At 42.3% G+C, this 17,759-nt stretch overlaps 1 protein-coding gene and 1 long non-coding RNA gene across 6 annotated transcripts; one reads left to right on the top strand and one right to left on the bottom strand.

Annotated features, from left to right (window-relative positions):
- Positions 1-3,030: 3,030 nt before the first annotated feature.
- On the bottom strand, positions 3,031-10,031 carry LOC309340392. 2 transcript variants are annotated; one of them, XR_014155958.1, is made up of 4 exons: positions 9,601-10,031; positions 7,252-7,404; positions 4,102-6,011; positions 3,031-3,785 (listed from the first exon to the last, which is right to left on the bottom strand). It is a non-coding gene; the product is annotated as an uncharacterized lncRNA (long non-coding RNA). The 2 variants fall into 2 exon arrangements; XR_014155959.1 differs by having other exon boundaries at positions 4,102-4,254.
- Positions 10,032-10,168: 137 nt separating this feature from the next.
- PRDX4 (peroxiredoxin 4) lies at positions 10,169-17,636 on the top strand. Of its 4 annotated transcripts, none has more exons than XR_014155953.1 (8): positions 10,169-10,567; positions 12,627-12,744; positions 14,564-14,680; positions 15,026-15,148; positions 15,546-15,742; positions 16,019-16,053; positions 17,302-17,348; positions 17,524-17,636. XR_014155953.1 is itself a non-coding variant. In XM_081859138.1 (8 exons), the coding sequence occupies exons 1-8, from the start codon at positions 10,300-10,302 to the stop codon at positions 17,525-17,527; spliced, it is 843 nt and encodes a 280-aa protein (XP_081715264.1). In that variant the 5' UTR covers positions 10,170-10,299; the 3' UTR covers positions 17,528-17,636. The 4 variants fall into 4 exon arrangements, 3 of the variants coding, with proteins under 3 accessions (XP_081715265.1, XP_081715264.1, XP_081715263.1); XM_081859138.1 differs by having other exon boundaries at positions 10,170-10,567; positions 15,546-15,676; XM_081859139.1 differs by lacking the exon at positions 17,302-17,348.
- Positions 17,637-17,759: the final 123 nt, after the last annotated feature.

Here is a 17,759-nt window from a genome sequence, read left to right as displayed (position 1 = left end):
AGTCACCAGGAGAATGTATGGAAACTTACCAAAAAAACAACAGCCACTTTACATGTGTTCTCACAGTTTTTGGGTTGCTCCCTTCCCTAGATGCTCCAAGTGTGGGAGATTAGCAGCCAAACCTAATAAAGACTCTCCTCCTGGAAGAGAGGGGAGTGATTGTGGGCGGGAGCCCAAGCTCCGCCTCTAGCAGGGGGCATTAGCCCCCTGCCTCCCACTCACCTGGCTGGCGCCCACGCCCACGGCCAGGTACCCAACCAGGTGCCTCCGAGGGGGCGTGTACAGCAGCCTTAATACTGCGGTGCCAGCCCCTCCTCAGCCTCACTCTTCGTTGTCCCATCACGATTCAACAGGATCACCTTCTTTGCTGCTGCCAGGGAAGTATTTGCGAAGCTCGGGTTGGGGAGGGAGCATGTGTGAGCGGTTATCTGCCTAGTATATTAGCTGGTTGTTTGAGCTTAATTCGCCTTTCTGTCTTAAATTTTGCTGCTCCTCTGTGTTTCCTTGGTAATCCTCCCAACCAAACCCCCTAGCCAAGTCCCGCTATTTCTGAACAGTGCGATCTTGGGTTCGCCACTACGCATGCGTGGGGAGTGTGTGTCGGTTCTCGCGCCCTGCTGCAGCAGCGCTAGTAGCTTTTCCCATGTCTTCTCAAGCCGACCTTAGGAAAGCCGCCGTGTGTGAGTGTGTGTGTGTGTGATCGGCGCAACTCTGTGCCCGTTTCTGCGTGTTTCCCGGGCGCTCCGGTGCAACTAGACGTTCCATTTCCAAACCTAACAAATGCATATTCTTGCTTGTTAACGTGAAAAGGGTCTAAGTACACAGAGCTGATAGGCCATAGAAAGACAATTGGTAGGGAGGGTTCTGTGTGGTGTCATTTTCCCTCCTCTTCTGGAGAGATAGGAGCATATAGTACTTCCTGTTCCTCTCTCTCTCTTCCTGTGACCTGCCATGGGGGCAGAAGTGCTCTGAAGCTGGTTATACTGTAAATGTAAGCATTTTGCCTGCGTAGATTTTATTGCTGCCTTTGATGTGAACCAATGCAAGATTATAAATAAATAGATTATATTTTTATACTTACGTACTTCCCAGGTTGTTGTCTGAATCTTTATTAAGCGGGGTAAGAAAGGGGAGCCAGCTTACTTCATAGCTGGACTTGCTCAAAACAAGACTTTACAGCCTATTTCTTATTCTTTCATTTTGCTGCCAAGAATGGGATTTTGTAACTCTGTTTAACCAACACACATGGGCACCTGGAGGGATAAATTGCAATTAATATATCCTCTCCTGACCAATTAAAATGCATCCCACGCCAAGCACTTAACATTTAAAACGCCCCAGATGGTGGCTTTTGGTTTGTCTCCATTGGTTCCCTTTCTTTCTTTTCTGGCCACCTTTGCTTCCTTTGCCTGTTCCAGGAAATATGCAATTTTAACTCTTTTTCCTTCTTCAGATTCCACATACCCCTAATCTAGTCCCACCCTTCTGAAATAATCATTGGACAATTACATAACACAGATAGATCAAAGTACTGCTTTAGCTTGCCCTGGGGTTGGGGCATGCCCAATGCAATTTTTCAACTACTTTTCTTTGGCCTTCAGATATTTTCTGCCACCCTATGCCACATCACTTTAGAAAGTCTCCTTAGGCTGGATGTAGACATGCTGCAAAAGAAGACTGGAATGTGATGGGAGAGTTTGAAGGCGGTAGAATGAATTATAATCACATTTTTCAATGTTTCCAATGTAAAAACCACTCTGTTAGTAAAAAAAAAAAAAAAAAGTTCTCAGAGAAAGTGTTTGGCTAGGGCCATTCTTCCTGGTATGCAATGTTTTTATTTTATTTTCTTTGCAGGGAGTTTTTATATCAGGGGTGGGAAAACTGTGCCTCTCCAGATGTTGTTGGAGTCTCACTCCCATCATCCATGGCTATTGGCTCTACTGGCTGGAACTGATGGATGCTGGAGGGCCAAAGGTTCCCCACTCCCATCATATCTTGGAAAGCATTATAAAAATGGTGCCTGAAGTGGTGTGGTTGATTTTATCACCTCATCCTCCCGCCTCCTCATTCTGCTGCATTTGCAACTGTGTCTCATGTTGCAAAAGAAGTTTGCTATTTTGCATTCGGCAGGGGCAGGGATGGGAGAGAAATTTAGTTCCGTTTGCATTTCAAGGCAAGCCTACTTAATCCACACTTCCCAAAACAATTTGCAAACCAAAACAAAGGCATCCTTCTAAAGTACACATCTTTGAATTTTGTAATATCATTCTCCAGTCAAGTGCTGTGTACATAGATGTATATACTAAGATAAAGTGTACATAAAAATGTTAGATTAGTGAAAACAACATACAAAAAACAATAAATAAGAGGAAATTGCTTGCTTGTATATACAGTGGTACCTCGGGTTAAGAACTTAATTCGTTCTGGAGGCCCGTTCTTAACCTGAAACTGTTCTTAACCTGAGGTACCACTTTAGCTAATGGGTCCGCCGCGCAATTTCTGTTCTCATCCTGAAGCAAAGTTCTTAACCCGAAGTACTATTTCTGGGTTAGTGGAGTCTGTAACCTGAAGCGTCTGTAACCTGAAGCAGCTATAACCCGAGGTACCACTGTAAAGCTATTTTTCATACAAAAAATGAGTATGAGAAGAAATTTGCACTAAAATGTGGATAAATTTTCATGAGAACTTTTAAAAAATTGAAAATTGATTTGACAATGTGGAAAAGTGAACTTAAGACCATTTGTACATGTTTTTTAAACCATGACTGGCAATGGCTCGCTGTCCAGTTTCAGGCAGGACTCTTTCCCACCTCTACCTGAAGATGCCTGGGAATGAACCTGGGCCTTCTGCATGCCAGGCCAAAGCTCTGCCCCTGAGTTACAACCATTCCCTCATATACCGTATGAAAGGTGTGGGGAACCTTTGGCCCTCCAGATGTTGCTCAACTACAACTCCCATCAGCTTCAGCAAGCATGGCCAAAAGGGCCAAAAGTTCACACCCCCTGCTGTATGAGAAACACACACACACCCTTAAGAGTGCAGAAGTCGTTCATTTATTTCATTTATTTATATAGCCATATCCTCCTTTTTACTCCAAATGGAGTCCCCAAAACAGGTTGTAAACAGAACAAAACAATAGCATCAATTTAAAACCACAAGTAATTTGTTTACAAACAAAACTATATAAAAGGCATTTCTAAACAAGGCTGTTTCCCTGAAGGTTAGGAGGGAAGGGCTGAACCTCTTGAGGAAGATTCCAGACCTTAGGATCCACCAATGAGAAGACTTGTCCTCCATAACCAACAAGCACACCTCAGACAGCATTGAGGTCCAGAGTTTCCTCATAAGAGCTTAATAGATAGACAGAGCCATGTAGGAGCAACCAGACCTTTAGGTATTCCAGACGCAAATCATTTAGCTTTGCAGTGGCTCCTTCTGTGTTTCTGAGCGGAATTCAAAGTACCACTTGTTGTCTTTAAACTTTAAAGACAACCAGTAGCACTTTGATTTGGGCTGAGAAACGCACCAGGACGCAAAGCAGATTAAATAGCAATGGAGTCAAATGCTCTAAATAACAACACACGCACCACATATCAACAGTCTGGCAGCAGCATTCTGAACCAGCTATAATTTTCAGATCTTCAAAGGCAGCTCCACCTAGAGCATATTGTAACAGAACAACACAGTTGTTATGTGGTAGTTTGGATCCAGGCCATTATCTTCATGGGGGTTTTTTCTGCTGTGAAATCTGCCATCGAGGTATGAAAGTAGGAGAACACTGCCACCTATTGAAAAAATTGATAGCGATCTGGTTATTGAGGTATCTACATCTTTCCAAAAACAACTCTAACCCACTCCTAAGCCCAAGGGACTTTCAAATAGTTACACTGATCCTTGCTTATGTAACATATGCTATTTGACGTTCTAACCAATTGTTGCATGTTCCTAGGTGTAAAGCAGGTGTCTAAGATTCAATAAGTCCTTGTTGTAAAATCCCACCACTACCAGGAACTCACTTGGTGTCTTTAGGCAAGATGTGCTCTCTTTGCTTATGCCCTGACCCTCTTCATATGCAAGACAGGAATAATAATATTGACCTACCTCTTTGGTTTGTTGCAAGGTTTAGAAACAGGATAATATATGTGGAGGGCCTGCTTAGAAACTCAAAAGCATTGTGCAAATGCTATTATCTGAGATTTCCAAATGGAGTCAAGAGCATGTCCAATGCACACACAAGCCCACAGGTGGGCATTTCTTAAATGAAAGAGATATTTTCAGACACATGCATGTGCTATGAATCCAGTTCAGAATTATAAGACTCAGAGCTGATTTTGACAGATTAATTTGACAAGCATTGTGAAGTGGCAGTCAAATATTGGGAGGTCTGTTAAATCCACTCTGCAAAAGCTATAGCTATAGATAGATTTTGTTGTTGTTTAGTCGTGTCCGACTCTTCGTGACCCCATGGACCAGAGCACGCCAGGCACTCCTGTCTTCCACTGCCTCCTGCAGTTTGGTCAAACTTATGTTCGTAGCTTCGGGAACACTGTCCAACCATCTCGTCCTCTGTCGTCCCCTTCTCCTTGTGCCCTCAATCTTTCCCAACATCAGGGTCTTTTCCAGGGAGTCTTCTTTTCTCATAAGGTGGCCAAAGTATTGGAGCCTCAGCTTCAGGATCTGTCCTTCCAGTGAGCACTCAGGGCTGATTTCCTTCAGAATGGATAGGTTTGGTCTTCTTGCAGTCCATGGGACTCTCAAGAGTCTCCTCCAGCATCATAATTCAAAAGCATCAATTCTTCGGTGATCAGCCTTCTTTATGGATACACACAGACAAATGCCACACTGGCAGTTTAGCAAGGAATTGCCTTTTTTCCACTCCCCTTTTATGGAGAAACCAGATACTATTACTCCCAGATGTTTGCACTCTGAAGTTTCTATTTCCCCCACCAAATGTGATTTGTGGGGACTTTCCCTTCTGAATCTGATATGGCATTGTTTTACTTTGAACTGGTGTTCCATTTAAATAAAGTATTTAATTATGATTATATTTTTACCAATTTATTCTCATCATTTTTTTACTTTTCATTTTTATATAGTGAAATACTACTCTTTTGCTACAGAAAGAATTCAGAAAGAAAGAAAAATCTGTATTTAAAGTGCACTCCATGGAAACAGTAACTGATATTAATAGGCAATGAAGGTGACTGTTCCAGATGCAATTAACAGGCTATTCATCAGTAACCTAAAAGCCGCATGGAACAGGAAGCAATAAAAGGGATAGGGAGCTTTTAATCAACATTGAAAAGAATCTTAACTGAAGAGGACAGACTTCTGAGTAAGCATTATAGAAGGATCTTAGCCATGGAGAAGGATTGCTTGATATGTGTGGAACCATTACTTCAATGCCATCTCCAACTGATTGCAGGAAGCAATACCTCAGCAGTGCTAAAGAGATATACAGTGGTACCTCAGGTTAAGAACTTAATTCATTCTGGAGGTCTGTTCTTAACCTGATACTGTTCTTAACCTGAAAAACCACTTTAGCTAATGGGGCCTCCCACTGCTGCCGCTGCGCCGCAGCTGCGCGATTTCTGTTCTCATCCTGAAGCAAAGTTCTTAACCCAAGGTAGTATTTCTGGGTTAGCAGAGTCTGTAACCTGAAGCATCTGTAACCTGAAGCATCTGTAACCCGAGGTACCACTGTATTATGGATAGATGGAACTGTGGTTTTAAAATAACTACTTAATGCTCATTTTCCCCCAAGGTGTATTGAACAGGTACATCATAAGTCTAATAAACTAAACACCTTTGTGAATCATATTCAGCTGAATCATAACCAGACTTATACTGTATAGAAAAGTACACTTACTTTCATCACCCAAAAGATGGAAAGCAGTCACCAGAACAAGAATGTCTAAGCAGATGATAATAACCTGTCACCATTGTTCAATCAGCCCATGTTTGCATTGGTTTAGCTAATTGATATTGCCAGAAGTTGCTTCCAGGCAGGACTGTAAAAGCAAAAGCTGCTCAGGAAGCCAAATCTTTATGTGTGCAGAATTCCTTTCTACAGGCACTTTGCAGTCCCTGCACATTACTCTACCCACCAGTCTGTCTTAGTGAGAGCCAGAACATTTCACTTTTCCAATTAGTAATTTTCATCATGTTCATTCTACTGAGCATAACACCACTTTGGAACCACATTTCTTTTTATTCCCTGGTAGAAAATCCCCTCTCCCTCTGCTTTATAGATTTTCTCTCATATATGACAGCCAGTGCCATATATTTGTTGAAATGCCCTTTTCAGTTTGAGAAGATAAAAGGAGCTAGCTAGCAATTTCAGCAGAATATTGTTAAATATCAGTGAGTGCCTCCAAAAAGTGGCAATGAATGCCATGTTGCAGTCCAGATATTACTTTTGGCATAATGTTTTCCATACTGCAAAAAAAAAAAAAAGATATTGGAAATGTTCCATTGTATATTGCACTTAAAACACACTTAAAATGGTGTATTTGCAGCTGTATAACTGAGTCCCTTGTCTACACACATTAGGGAGATGCAGGAGGAAGAGTGGTCAGATCATTAGTTCAGTCACTGTGTACAAGGCAGATTACATATATATTATACTTGTACCAGAGGGAATTAGCAATCACAGTGTCAAGGAAGGTATATTACAAAAATGGAAGATTGATTGCTATGCAGTTTGTCAAAGAAACTGGCAGTATTTAAATTTGACCTTTGGATAGCGCTAAGAAGACCCTAATGCCAGTTACAGAGAGGAGAAGGCAATTACGACCAGACTGGCATGCACAGAGCTGTATTAGGTTAAAGAGGGAAGTTCAATGCAAATGCTCCTATCTGTGGGCTTGGGGTGCTGGGTTCTGAGACCAGAAAGGGGAACCATCTGTAAGACTTGGGTATTTGCTGCCTATGCCCACATCTGGTCAGGTGAAGTGATATGTCCTTGACAAAGTGACATATGCTGCTTTGCGTATAAAGAATGTAGGCACATTTGTTTGGGAGCGGACAAGCAATTGCCTTGCTTTTGTGTCCATCCTGCATCTATAAAAGCTGGGAAGCCTAGCAGGCCGCTTTGCTGCTAAGTTTACATCTTCTTTTATAAAGCAGTAGAATTGGCCATTCTGATGTTTTTGACATCCTTCTTTGGTATCCCTGTACCCAACCCCTCCCCCGAGCCCTGCTTTGGGCCTGCAGTTCAGAACAGAGAGCAAGTGAAGTGAAAATTAATACCTTGACTGTTCCAAGATGGGAAAAGTGGAGAAGCTCTTCTTCAGAGCGTAGCAGTAAATCAGTAAGCTGTCTTTGTGTTAGGACACCGGGGGTTTCGCCATTCCTCACAAATCCTTGGCGATCAGACACGCTGGCTCTTAAAGATAGCTCTTGCTGTCAACAAACAACCACAGAAAAGGCAATGATAGGAGGCAAAGGATAGAATGAGCCCTCATAGGTTTCCTTGAGCCCAACATTGCATGAAACTGATCTTGCAATGAATTAATATTTGTTGCTTTTGAGCCTCGACAGAAGCCCTGAGTATAACAATAACAGATGGAAAGGAAGGTAGAAGACACTGAGGACCGAGGTAACGAAAGGGAGCCAAAATGACTAGAACCGGAACAATCTAAGCTAGGAAAGATACCATGAGAACTAATGTTTTGAGGTTTGATCGCCTAAGCCACGTAAGAATAGTTTAGCACATGCAGTGGTACCTCAGGTTAAGTACTTAATTCATTCCAGAGGTCCGTACTTAACCTGAAACTGTTCTTAACCTGAAGCACCACTTTAGCTAATGGGGCCTCCCACTGCTGCCGCTGCACCGCCACTGCACGATTTCTGTTCTCATCCTGAAGCAAAGTTCTTAACCCGAAGTAAAATTTCTGGTTTAGCGGAGTCTATAACCTGAAGCATATGTAACCTGAAGCGTACGTAACCCAAGGTACCACTGTACTTGAAAGCAAGTTGCACTGAAGCATTGAGACTTGCTTCCATGTCAACATGTTTAGTATCTAATGGATAATTTTATTTCATCCTTTCTAGGGTCAAAATTGCATGTGCATTTTAATCTGTTTTAATTTTGATATGGCAACCTTCCCTTTCAGTTAATGAACATATCACCATTATTTTCCTGCCTGAAATGTCACGTGCCTTCAGAAGGCATCTCTCCACATTCCTATCCTAAATACCAGCCAGACTGCCCTGTATGTGCCTGCAATACTGCTAGTTCCTTCATGGTTTCCTCCTACTCCCCTATTCTCCTGTGAAATTGACAAAGTTAGGGGGAAACCATATCAGATTCACCTGTGCCTCTAGTTTCTTGGTTGATAAAAGTATTCCTGTGTGCAACTAGACTGGTGTGCTGTGCATACATAATTTTTGAAGTAGGAAAAAACCGCCTGCTCTGCTGAGTAGTAACAGTAACAACAGCAGAGAAGTAAGATAGACTTGTGATGCTCTCATAGCCTCCATGAAAGTACTAACGTTTCCCCCTCAACATGGTTAGTTTCACAAGAGAGGGAAGAAGGGACATGGTAAAGGGAAATCTGCCTCTATAAAACTCACTTCCATAGAGAGGAAAACATTCCCAAATACATACACTGTAGTTCAATACAAGAAAAATGGTGGGTGGACTATAAATTGAGATTCAGATACATAACATGTTTGCAAGTGGCACAAAAATGCAAGAAGCATGAAAGAAGCATAAATGCCTTCCTGCACAGTCACTAATTGCTTTAAAAATCAAATACTGTGCAAGTACATTTAAAATTGCTTTTCTGTCTTTCACACAACATAAGGAAAAAGCAGCACCTCTACAGCCAGGAGTGGGTCACCTTTTCCAGATTCTGACCTCTCCCACCACCACCCCCCAGGCCATTTTGGCAGATGCACAGGGCCCACATAGCAATCAGCTGATGCCATTAAGTGAGGTGACAGCTTCAAAAGGGCTTCAAGTCAAGGACAAATAGACTGAAAAATAGTTTCTATCCAAGAGCTGTGGCCTTCTTAAATGCAGTAACTCGATAGTGTGACCTGGGAGTTTGATGGGTGTGGGTGTGGGTGTGGCTGGAATGTGGTTTGTTTGGTTGTTGTTGTTGTTTTGCTTTTGTTGTTTTTAAGGGATGGCATCCAATTTCGTTGCACTTGTGCAATGTTGCACTTGTGTAATGACAATAAAGAATCTATCTATCTATCTATCTATCTATCCTGTCAGCAAAGTTGTATGTAGAGGAAAACTGTGCGCTGACACAGTTTGACTCCATACTTTAGCATGAGCTGCATTAGGCATGGCAGAACAGGATTGGCAGCAGTCAAAGTGCACACAGGAGTTGGCTGCTGCTGCTGCTTTTCACTGAATTCCCCTCTGCCCATATTTTCCAGTAAACAATTGCAAAAAAGTGAAAACGTGTCCTTGATAATTCAGCACAGGGTTACCATGTCCTGGATTTCATATATTGATAATAAATAATTGATAGCAAACAATTGCGAAAAAATAAATAAAGTGAAAACATGTCCTTGATAATTCAGCATAGTGATACCATGTCCTGGATTTCATTTATTTATAATAAATCACTTTTGATTTAGCACCTGTTTCTGGTCAGGTGAATTAGACACTTTGTTAATGAGAAGCTGGGTCCTTCATTGCTTTCCCTTTACAAGAATGCAAATAGGAGCTGGTGCTGTTGTCCTTGTCATGGTAACATGTTTCTATGCTTCCTTCATGGCCAGCGATTCAGTTCCAAAAAGGAGCAAGCAGCTGTGAATCAGATGCTCTTCAGACATCTGTGTCCTTTCCCAGAGAAAGTTTTGGGAATGCAGCTTTTAAGATTACTCTGGGAGGAAATGCCACACAAGTATAACAATTCAGCTGCTGATCGGAATGCGATGCTGTGGCTATGCCACATCCGATGTTACACTGACACTCGGGTCACCTAAAGCAGGGAATGAGAACCCGTGGCCCTCCAGGCGTTGCTGGGATCCCCTCTGCCCGGGCCAGCATGCCCAACGGTCAGAGGCGCATCCTGGAGGGCGGCCAAGCTCCCTCCCGTGACGAGGCTGCATTCCCCCTCACAGACCAGGGTGCAGCCAGCGGGACATGCGCAACTGCGCCTCAGCGGAGCACAAGCGGGGAACCGCCGCGAGGGGAAGAGGGCGGGCGTGTCAGTGTCGGCCGTCGGGTCCCGCCCCCAGAAGCAGCCCGGGCTCCCGCGCCTGCCTCTTCCTCCCGCCGGGCCTCGGCGCTGCCCTTCTCCTTCCTCCCTTAGCCGGGGGCCAGCGAGACGTGCCATGGAGCCGCCGCGCGCCGGGACACCCGCAAAATGCCAGGGGGCGGCGGGGAGCGCGAGGCGCCCGCGGCGGTTGGCGACGCGGCCGTTGGCCGTTGGCGTGCTGCTGGTGCTGGCGGCGGTCATGACCGAGGAGGCGGCCACCGCCGAGGCTGCGCAGGGCTCGGGCGACGAGAAGTGCCACTACTACGCGGGGGGCCAGGTGTACCCGGGCGAGGCGTCGCGGGTGCCCGTCCGAGACCACTCGCTGCACCTCAGCAAGGCCAAGAGTAGGTGCCGGCGAGGCCCGGCGAGGCGAGGGAGGGAAGGAGCGAGCGGGAAGGCGGGAGGGAGAGAGGCAAGAGGCGGCTGCCTCGTCGCCTCATCCTTGGCGCTGAGGGAGAAGCCGGGGCGGCGGCCAGGAGGAGCCCCTCAGCCCAGCCTTTTCCCCTCCCTGCTCCCTCTGCTTTCTTTTCTTTTTTTTACTCTTCGTTATGGTTCATCCCGACGTTGGCATTGTGCAAAGCAAAGCAAAACCCCACCCACCCACAGCCCCCGCTCCAGTTTTGTTCCCTTGCGGGGAAGAGAATTTACGGGGGTGGGAAGTGGGGGAAACGCGAGTGCTGCTGAGACGCGCAGGACGTGCCGGGTTAGTTAGAGACGCTGCTGGGAAATTGGGGGGGGGGGGACGTGGGACGGGAAATGATGTCGCTGCAGCAACGTGGCTTCTTGTCGTTGTTGATCTCCTGCAGCAGAAAAGAGGGAGAGAGAGAGAGGGAGAGAGGCCTTCAAAGAAGAAAAGTGATTATTCCGCAATAGGCAAAACAGAATCAAGTGGCCACAGGCCTCATCCGTGTTTCTTCTTAAGCTCCCCTTCCAAAAAGGAACAGCAGGTTAAAGCCAAAGAAAAGTGCTCTCTGCCTGCAAATTGGGTAGAGTTTTGAAGGCTTTCCCCCCAGCGCAAATGGTAGAGTGAGAATGGGTTAAATTTAAAAGAAGCACCACCCTCTTGTTTCAAATATTTACTTTCCTTGTCGGTGCACGGTTGATCATTAGAGGGTTTTGTGTGGTTTTTTTTTTTTCTTTTGGTAAGGACACGTCAGACAAAGGCTATTGCTTTGAAGGTGCAGAGAGGTTTTTAAAAGAAGTTGTTTAAGGCTGCAATCCTACACCTACTTTTCTAGGAGTTAGCCCCATTGAACACAGTACTTCAATGAGTAGCCATGTGTTTTACAGCATTCTGAAATGATAAGAGTGGCATTCTGTACTACAGTACAATCAACTTAATATGCTGTTTTTCAAAAAAGTTTCACCGAAGTACCTCTTGGTAAGAAAACTGCAAGATTGAATAATCTGGCAGATTTCTTGTTTGTTTTTTAGACAATTTTCAAAGAAGGCAAGCTTTGTATCCAATAGTGACTTAGTTCCAAGAGTGGTTTGTCTATTTTTGTAAATAGTCATCATAAACTGATCTAGTAAGAAGGTGCTTTGTGTATATGTCTTTAGGTTGCAATCCTAATTCATATACATACTGTACTTACATTTAATTCAGTAGGGCTTATGTCTGAGTAGATACAGAGTTTTGTTAATCAATGGACAGTGATTCTTTAGTTTTCATACTTGGGCTGCAGTTGGATCTCAATTATGTTTTTCATCAAGTGGTATCTTCAGTGTCACCAAGCACTGATTACTGTGATTTAGACTGCTACCTTTCACAGTGCCATTGAAGATACTGTTGGATGCAATATATTTTGAATATCAGCTGCTGGGAATCAGAACAGGGAGGGTGCTTAGTCACTGGGGTCCCATTTGCAGACTTCCCATATGTGTCTGTCTGGCTACCACTAGAATAGGATGCTGAAGTAGCATCCTTTGGCCTGAATCCAGCTGGTTTCTTCTGATCATACTCTAACCTTGTGAAGTATGAGTTAACAAAAGTTTCGTAGAACCTCAAATCCCAATCTTCAGCACTGCAGCTATCCCTTTAGCTGCCATTTCTTAGTGCACACCTTAGTACCAACATTCCATTCACCCATCCTATGAATTTCCAAATTTGTGCTGACATAGTTCCAAACATTTGTGTTGCACACATCACCGGCAAATAAATAAATAAATAAAAATGTGTGCTATGGCATTAGTGTATGTTTGTTGGTACACCAGTTCTCAGTAACTTACTGTAAGTCATAAGAACCACAACTGAAATAATTTTTCCAATATTTGAGTTCTTCCAGCATTGCTTCTTTAAAATGAACATTATATGTTTTAATCTATTCAAAGAGAAATATTGCATTTATATCCCAGCACAATCAGGCAAAATGAATTAAAGTACAATGTATCCTTCATTTTTAGTTTCCGAACCAGCACCCTATTGGGAAGGAACAGCAGTCATCAATGGAGAGTTTAAAGAGTTGAAATTAACGGATTTCGAAGGAAAATACCTTGTTTTCTTCTTTTATCCACTTGACTTGTAAGCAAAACACATGAAATATATGTATAATTTCACAATATAATGCTTGCTGATCATAGCAGTCTTTTCATTTTTAGGCCAAAAAAATTGCTTATTTAACAGGAAGAATTAGAAAATATAAAATTATGAAAGTGGATATGGAAATCCCACAAATTATAATCCTGTTTTCTCGATTTACTGGGGTTATATGTGTGAAATTCACAATGATCCATGGGTGGGGGCAGCTGCCCCCCATCAAGTAAATAAAATTACCTAACTAAGTGACCAATTGCATCGCAGATAACTCGGTTCTGCCCCACCCCCCAACATAATTCCTGCCTCCTCCCCCCCCCAAAAAAATAAATCCTGGCTACTCTCATGCAATGATCATCAATCCTTCTAATTCTGAACTTGTGTGGTCTGATTTTTTTGGAGTAGGACAACAGGACAGGGCCTCCTAGAGATATGGTAGTAGTCCCTATGCAAGCTGTTAGTTTGTAAATGGGATTACAGCCCCGCAAGGACTCATGCTCAGGGCCATTACTCTCCAGAAATCTCCCACTATACATTATACAGGGCAGAGCCCTGTAGCACTATGTAGCAAGCAAAAGCAACCTCACCCAATGGTGTGGTGCAGCAATTCCAGTTTGCTGGCCACCGGGCCACTGCTGTTTACCAAGAGCAGTGAAATGGTGGGGAGGTTGATGTGGTACAGGAACACTGGTAGGAATGCTGGATTGGCTGCACCAGTGTGCCCCTATCACACCAATCTTCCTGCTACTTCATCCCTCCTCCTGGTAATTGGCAGCCGTCCCACTGCCATTTACCAGGCACTGTGGGTCTGCACCACCCAACAAATTTGTTTCTGGTTGCATAAAAAGCTTTCAAGAGGGTGGGAAAGAAAAGGTGTCTCTTTTCATTGTTATGGTCTCTAGCAAGTAAATTTCCCCCCTTGATAATCTGCTTCTGTAGGCCACTGAACATGCTTAGTCCTCAACAGGCTGTTTAGACTTTTTTCTTCTTATAAAAACATGAATACTTCTATAGGCCTAAGGAGTTCGTGTAAGCATATAAAAATCAGAGCCTTGCACCAATTTTGTAGAAATCATCTGAGTAGCCTCCTGAAACCTTCCCCTGTATGTTTATACCCAAAGCTGCACTACAAGGACAGGGTCCCAGCTTGCTGAAGCCCTGAACAGAATAACTTGTATTAGGGGCTGGGGATATGCCGCAGCATTTTGTTCTGAATCCCCACTTAATAATATGACTTTATCATCATGGCTGTCATCCTCAGTACAAGAAGATTATATAGTTGATTGATTCTTGAAGTGAGGGACAAATAAGATCGTTTTCTATCAAACATAATAATGTTGAACTTGACTGCTGCTTACAGACTAGAAATAGAATTTTCTGTCTAGTGGTTCACTCAAAATATTTGCTGTAGCACCATATAAGTATTTAGGATGACACGTATCAACAGCTATGCGGACACATCACAGAGTATGTAGTTATTCTGGCACTGCAAGATGGTTGAATAAAATACACTGCCAAAAATGTTTAGAATAGGATGCTAGAGTTTTAGAAGTTGTAATGGAATAAAACTTATTTTCCTACACTCATCCTTGATTCAGTGACCAATGAAGGCTATTAATGGGCAGGCATAAATTATTATTATTATTATTATTATTATTATTATTATTATTATTATTATTATTATTAAATAAAGGGCTGGAAAATTGAGTGCATTGTAGAAAACAGTTCATCTCTGTTTTAGTGATTAGTTATAAGTAGGGATCTGTTCTTTTTAGAAATTTACATTTCTCTCTCTCTTTAAATTTAGCACATTTGTATGTCCAACGGAGATCATTGCCTTTAGTGACAGAATTGAAGAATTCAGAGCAATAGGTGCTGAAGTGGTTGCTTGCTCAGTAGACTCGCAGTTCACTCATTTAGCATGGTAAGTCCTTTTTCCCTTTCATTTACACAACTTATTGGTAGCTGTTACATTTTCTGTACAAGGCAGAAATCTTGATTGGAAACTTGGGACTGTTAAGTAAGTGCAGCCATCCCATGAGTATAGCTGTCTGGTTACAGGAGGCCTGTCAATGGCAGGAGGAATGTGTTGTCAGGAAACTTCCATTTCTGGAGAAGTGCACACAGGAGAGGTTGAGGGAGATGCAAAGACTAGATCAGGTCCATTAAATTCACCACCTACCATGTAGATACTGTGACCGATACTAAGTTGATAGTGCAGGTATGGAATAGTTCTCACTGAAGTATTTGGTGATCTTCATTGCTATAGGATTAATACAGCTCGGAAGCAAGGAGGACTGGGACCAATAAAGATACCACTTCTTTCAGATTTGACGCACCAGATCTCAAAAGATTATGGAGTTTACCTAGAGGATCAAGGACATGCTCTTAGGTATAATGTTAACTATTCCATTTCCTTCTCTGTCTGCTACTCAGATAGTTATAGATTATTGTCATATTTTTCCTGCATGGTGCTGTATTCTGTTACATTCAACAAAAATCTGTGTTTAAAAAAGCTGCAAGATCAGAATTGCTAATTTTACAACAGCAGTCTATTGGAGAGAAAAACTTGACTAGAACAAGAGCACAGTTCTTAAAAGTTGGGTTAGCAATTAGTTATTTCAGTGGATCTCTGACGTGCATAGTTAGATCCCATAGTGAAATAAAATGTATGGCTTTCGGTGAAGAGTTGATACAGGTGTTTCGCAGACAGGTGTAATATATATATGCACAGAATGAGGTTATTGATATTTGTCTTGCCAATTTCTCTTATATTTATGTTTCCACAGAGGCCTGTTCATTATTGATGGCAAGAAAAATCTTCGACAAATCACAATGAATGATCTTCCTGTTGGCAGATCTGTAGATGAGACTCTTCGTCTAGTACAAGCATTCCAGTATACTGACGAACATGGAGAAGGTATTTCCTGCAGGGTTAAACATTCAGTTGCCTACACAGAAAAGAAAGATTTCTTCTAGATAGCAAGTAAGAAAGCTGAGACTGTTAGATATTTTGACAAATTACTGTTGGTCTTAACATTTCTAGCAGTCTATGATGCCTGGTTCCTGGTATTAGTTGTAAAACTAATTGAAAAGTTCTCAGTCTATGATTAAATCCTACTCCATTCAGCTACCTCATCATATATAGATCTGTACTTGCAGAAAATGAATTATTTCTTTCATGTTCCACAGAACAAAAGGAATAGGAAGGCAGGGTTATTTTTAACCATGAGCTTAATGTCTCCTTTCCTTGTCTTCTTAGTTTGCCCTGCTGGTTGGAGACCAGGCAGTGAAACAGTAAGTTGGTGTTTATAAATATAATTGGAACATAGTTTTTCCTTGAATGCTGCATTTGAATTTTTTTATCGTATGTCATGTGGGGAATGTTATCAGCAGGCCAAAAGCAATGCATGGGCAATTTGAATGCCATTTGAAACCTTGCCTTTTACTTCTTCATCTTATCTCTGTCAGCTTTTCCAGCATGCTTTTCTTGCTAAGATTTTACACAGTGAAGGAAAAATCAAGACTAAGTATTTCCTTAAGGTGCTTGCATGTTAGATAACTGCTACATGAATAGCATTATAGTTGTGCAAAAACCTGCTCCAGAACTCTATAGCATTTCAGTAAGATACAAAAAATGACAAGTACTAGTAATTTTGCACTCTTAACTTATAACAGTATCTTCATTGGTCAATAGATTTCCCAGTCTCTGAATACATCCACTTAGGCTACAGTCTTATGCACATTTAACTTGGAAAAAGTCCCCTTAAATTCAATTGGAGTTAATTTTGAGTAGGTATGCACAGGGCTGCAGTCTTTATAAACATTTTGTAGAAGTATTTGCCATTTATTTCTACATTATAGACTTTCAGAATTAAGAAACATCAAAGTTGAGGATATTAATCTGAGATTTTTGGCCAGTGACTTGACAAGTGCAGCAATGGAATAACATGTGGTTTATCACAAGTGCGATTGTAGACAGGTCACAAAAGAACACTGCATGTGTTCTCAAGACAGTTCTACATCCCTACAGTAGTTTGTTTTATCCAGACATGTTACTGAAGGACACCAATGATTCCAGTCTTCCCCCTTATGATTTTGGGTACAATCCGAAGAGCATTAGGTGCACCTTGGTACCAGAAAAATCCATGGTGCTTATCAGTGCAATCCTATGCTCACATTATGATTGGGGTGTATGTGTCACTATATCCAGTGTGTGAGGGGAAGAACACAGTCAGAAATTACAAAATCCATACAAGCAAGAAGCATTATCAAAGATCATGGACACATTCCAGACAAGCAAAAACACTTGTTAGAGAGCAGGACCAGTGAGGAGAGGGAAAGATAAGACGCATGGAGGGCCAAGGCTACTCACCCTTGGTTTACCATATCTGAACTGGTGTAACGGTAGTTCTTACCAGGAAACTGTAGTTCTTACCAGAGGTAGGGCACATGAGTCTGTAGGGTACTCTGTATCATCAAACTATTGTGACATCAAACAGGAATAAACTAATAGCTGTAGCCATGCCTTCTGCATGTGTTTAGATCAAACCTGAAGATGCTATGAGAATGTGGTGGCCAAGAGAAGATTTGTAAGTACCGTTGGGTATTTGAGTACCTGTGTTATCTTGGGGAACTCACTGGCGGATGGATGGGTCTAATATACATCCAATCATCAGCACAGGACTTAGTTCACTTTATACAGCAGATATATAACAAACATTAGACTATTTTGGTTTTGATTGTGACTTTTTTCTCCTTATCCAGATAATTCCAGATCCTGCAGGAAAACTGAAATATTTTGGTAAAGTGAACTGACTGCTTTCTTCTACAATTCACAGCTAAAAATCTGCCAATAAAAGTTCCACTAATTTTGATAATTGTTTGTGTGTTGCTTCTTGGTGGATTTGTACCAGTGTTTCGTTCAGTGTGTATAAGGCTTCTTGTTCTACTAAAGTAGAATAATAGCAGTGAAGCAGTGCTAAAATATTACCATGTAAAAT

This window comes from Podarcis erhardii (assembly GCF_964252035.2).
Source record: "Podarcis erhardii genome assembly, chromosome: 4".
Classification (NCBI taxonomy): Eukaryota; Metazoa; Chordata; class Lepidosauria; order Squamata; family Lacertidae; genus Podarcis; species Podarcis erhardii.
Note: the sequence above shows the minus strand (reverse complement) of the source record. Positions and strands in the feature narration are given on the sequence as shown.

Excerpts from the sequence above, each read along its gene's own strand:
- PRDX4 (XM_081859138.1), top strand. The coding sequence starts at position 10,300 with ATGGAGCCGCCGCGCGCCGGGACACCCGCAAAATGCCAGGGGGCGGCG. Across the intron at positions 15,149-15,545 it reads GATCAAGGACATGCTCTTAG|AGGCCTGTTCATTATTGATG; the intron begins GTATAATGTTAA and ends ATGTTTCCACAG. Across the intron at positions 16,054-17,301 it reads GGAGACCAGGCAGTGAAACA|ATCAAACCTGAAGATGCTAT; the intron begins GTAAGTTGGTGT and ends GCATGTGTTTAG.